At 41.7% G+C, this 3,479-nt stretch overlaps 1 protein-coding gene across 1 annotated transcript in view; it reads left to right on the top strand.

Annotated features, from left to right (window-relative positions):
* Positions 1 to 2,173: 2,173 nt before the first annotated feature.
* Positions 2,174 to 3,479, top strand: part of mfsd14bb (major facilitator superfamily domain containing 14Bb) — a 19,524-nt gene continuing 18,218 nt past the window's right edge. Inside the window, exon 1 of the mRNA XM_037680132.1 lies at positions 2,174 to 2,441. Within this exon, the coding sequence (XP_037536060.1) occupies positions 2,424 to 2,441 (18 nt within the window). The 5' untranslated portion in view covers positions 2,174 to 2,423. The remainder of the gene's footprint in view (positions 2,442 to 3,479) is intronic.

The raw sequence follows: 3,479 nt of genomic DNA, 5'->3' as shown, positions 1-3,479 counted from the left end.
ACCACTGTCCCTCCTCTGGACATGTCCAAACCACTGTCCCTCCTCTGCACATGTCCAAACCATCTCAGTGTGTCCTCTCTAACTTTATCTCCCAGTTGTTCAACCTGTGCTGTACCTCTGATGATCTCATTCCTGATCTTCTCCATCCTTGTCTCTCCTAAGAAGAACCTCAACATCTTCATTTCTGACACTTCCAGTTCTGTCTCCTGTCTTTTTGTCCATGTCTCTGTCTCCTGTCTTTTTGTCCATGTCTCTGTCTCCTGTCTTTTTGTCCATGTCTCTGTCTCCAGACCATACAACAGAGCTGGTCTCACCACTGTCTTGTAAACTTTTCCTTTGACCTTTGCTGACACCCTTTTATCCCACATCACTCCTGAAACTTTTCTCCATCACTCCATCCTGCCTGGACTCTCTTCTTCACCTCTTCACCACACTCCCCATGTTCCTGGACAGTGGACCCTGAGTCCTTGAAGTCCTGCACCTTTGTGACCTTAGCGGTTTTCCAAATGCTAACAATATCACAAGAAGAAGAAGAAGGTGAAGAAGACGCTTTGATAAGGTAATATGCCAAAAAGATGGACCCCTTACTCGAGTGTGAAAAGATGAACCTGTTCAATCCATTTTTACAGAAAATCTGATTATTGAGTTCAATTATTTTTTTATGATGGATTTTCCTGTTTTTTTATTTGCATGTCAGGTTTGTTCGACAAAAGAGTGGAAATATTAAAATTGTTCAGTATTTTTAAAAACATTTTCACCTCTTTTCAGGAGAAGTTCGTGTAGTTGCCTTCAAGTTTCTGGTGTTAGTGCATTTCAAGCACAATGATTAATATTAGTTATAAGATTTATGCAAGAATTGTTTATGAAAACTTGAACACAATTTCTCAGCATTTTCTGGTGACCACATGTCGCTGTTTAAGTTATTTGTTTTGTATTAATAAACAACAAGGTTATTTCAGTTGCATGGTTACGTAAACATTTATTTATGTATTTATATAAAATAAAATGACTATTTATTGCCCCCTCCAACATATTCCTCAGCCCCCACAGCTAAATTCTTCTGGAGACAGGTCTGCTGAGAGCGAAGTGTTCTGTCAGGAAAATATGGAACATCTCAAATATAAGATGGAGCTAGGTTGTTGAGAGCTTTGTAGGTTAGAAGTAAGATTTTGAATTCTATTCTGGATTTGACAGGGAGCCAATGGAGAGAAGCTAAAACTGGAGAAATATGATCTCTCCCAGTAACTCCAGTTAAGACTCTGGCAGCAGCATTTTGGATCAACTGAAGACGTTTTAAAGAATTATTTGGACACCCAGATAATAAACCATTGCAATAGTCCAGTCTAGACGTGACAAATGCATGGACCAGTTTTTCTGCATCATCTTTAGATCAGATGTTTCTAATGTTAGTGATATTACGCAGGTGGAAGAAGGAACCATTACTTTAAATATATATTTCTATTGTTTTTCCATGTCCAATTTAAACATTCTTGTTGTTTAAATGGATCATTAAAGTTGTGGAATAAATTTCATGAGTTATTGCAACAAACTGTTGGGTTTGGTGTGAAGGTAACCATGCTGAATTAAATGACTGTTAGAGTTTTAAAAAGGCAGCTGGCTTCTTTTACTTTTTTAATTAAAAAATAAAAAAGATACACAGACGGGCTTTTGATGTGAAAAGTCAATACAGGAAGTAGCATCCTGTAAGCAGATGTCTTGACACGCGCACGCGTTCAGGCTAAAAATTCTTCCACCGTCGAGTCCCGCCTTCCTGCCTCTTGCAAAATAGTGATCCAGGAGAACGTCACCTTCTAAGTAGTGGGTCGTTTTGGTTACCTGTATTTCCTCACTGCAAGTTTTAACACCTGTTCACGTGGCATCAGCGTGTATTTCCTCTGAGGGCGCCTGTTTCACTAAAGGGCACCTTCTCGAGACGCAAAGTTAATGAAACGACGCTGCAGTGCAGTGACAGCTGCAGCCCGGCAGGCGGCGCGTGCGCTCCGGTTAACTTGGCCGTTGTAGGCGGAGCTAATCTATAGCCAGATGTCGTTGGTCGTTTAAAGAGTGTTCGTTACAAGAGTAAGAGTAGCGCCTTTGAGCGGAGTTTGTTTCACCTCTCCGCTCTGCGTGAAGAAACCGTAGCACCGCCCGCTCGGTGTACCCGCGCACGACAGACAAAACGACAAAACGTCAAAGTTACAATCAGTGCAGAGGAATTTCTGTAAAAACGAGACTACAGACTCTGAGCACTGTTCGCCATCGATCGGTCCGGAGTACATGACGCTTGATCCACTCGGCGGGACACGCTGGAAAAAACGGAGAAACCTCGGGAGGATGTCCAGTGCCGGGAACTGGAGCTGAAAATCGTTACGGCAAGATGTGAGGCGAACCGGGAGAAAGGAGAGACCGAGGCCAACGGCAGAATGTTGGTCCGGAGCTCGGTGAGTGCTGGCCGGTTAGCGCCGTGAGCTGGCGTCGGTGTGTGTGTGGTTAAAAAACAACTAACCACAAACTCGTTACTTATTTACTAACCAGACGCGTCAGATTATAATCTGTAGAGGCGATTCAGATGTTGGTTTAGCTTCTTCCGTAAAGATAGCTAACAAGCTAGCTGTTAGCTCACCGTCTGATCTGAAGTTTCTGTCAAAACAGCAACATTTTATTCTTTTACTTATTAAAACTATCCAGTTCACATTTTACTTATTAAACTATCCAGTTCACATTTTACTTATTAAAACTATCCAGTTCACATTTTACTTATTAAAACTATCCAGTTAACGTTTTACTTATAAAACTAACCAGTTCACATTAAACCGATGTGGGGTTTTAGTTTTACACGAGGGGAATATAAAAACGCTTTAACGTGATGTTTCTGTCGACTTGTCAGACAAAGCAGTCAGTAATATGAGTTTGTAGAGTCGGATATTAATTTCAACCCAGTTTTATGGAACAAAGACCCATGACATGAAAGCAGCTCCTCGTCTTCGTGGTTAGATGATGTTGCTATTGTCCTTCCAGTTTTCTCTGCAGGTCTGACGAGTCCTGCTGAGCTTCATGCTCCAAGTCTGGCAGAGAGTCTGTAAACTAGTAAATACTGGTCCAGAGAGGAAGAAGTTATTCAAATAAACAGGTTAATTTTCCACTTTCCTACTTTATAAACAGCTGGAGAGTTTCATGGTGGAAGGAGATCAGCAGCTGATACCACACATCCATCATCCTGAAGATGGTCCTCAGACCTGCTTCTCTGTACAGAATACTGATGGTTCAAAAGTAGTTCCTAAAACCTGCTCAGAAAAGTTGGAGTGCTCTGTAAAATGTCAATACAAACAAAAGTCATTTCTCAAACTTGCCTGTAAACAATTAGGACCAGAGAAGACCAGTTGTTGGAGGTTCTGGAAGATCTGAGGAGACCAGATGTTGGAGGTTTAGGAGGACCTGAGGAGACCAGTTGTTGGAGGTTTTGGAGGATCTGAGGAGAC

Source organism: Nematolebias whitei, chromosome 8 (assembly GCF_014905685.2).
Source record: "Nematolebias whitei isolate Nwh7 chromosome 8, NemWhi1, whole genome shotgun sequence".
Lineage (NCBI taxonomy): Eukaryota > Metazoa > Chordata > Actinopteri > Cyprinodontiformes > Rivulidae > Nematolebias > Nematolebias whitei.
Note: the sequence above shows the minus strand (reverse complement) of the source record. Positions and strands in the feature narration are given on the sequence as shown.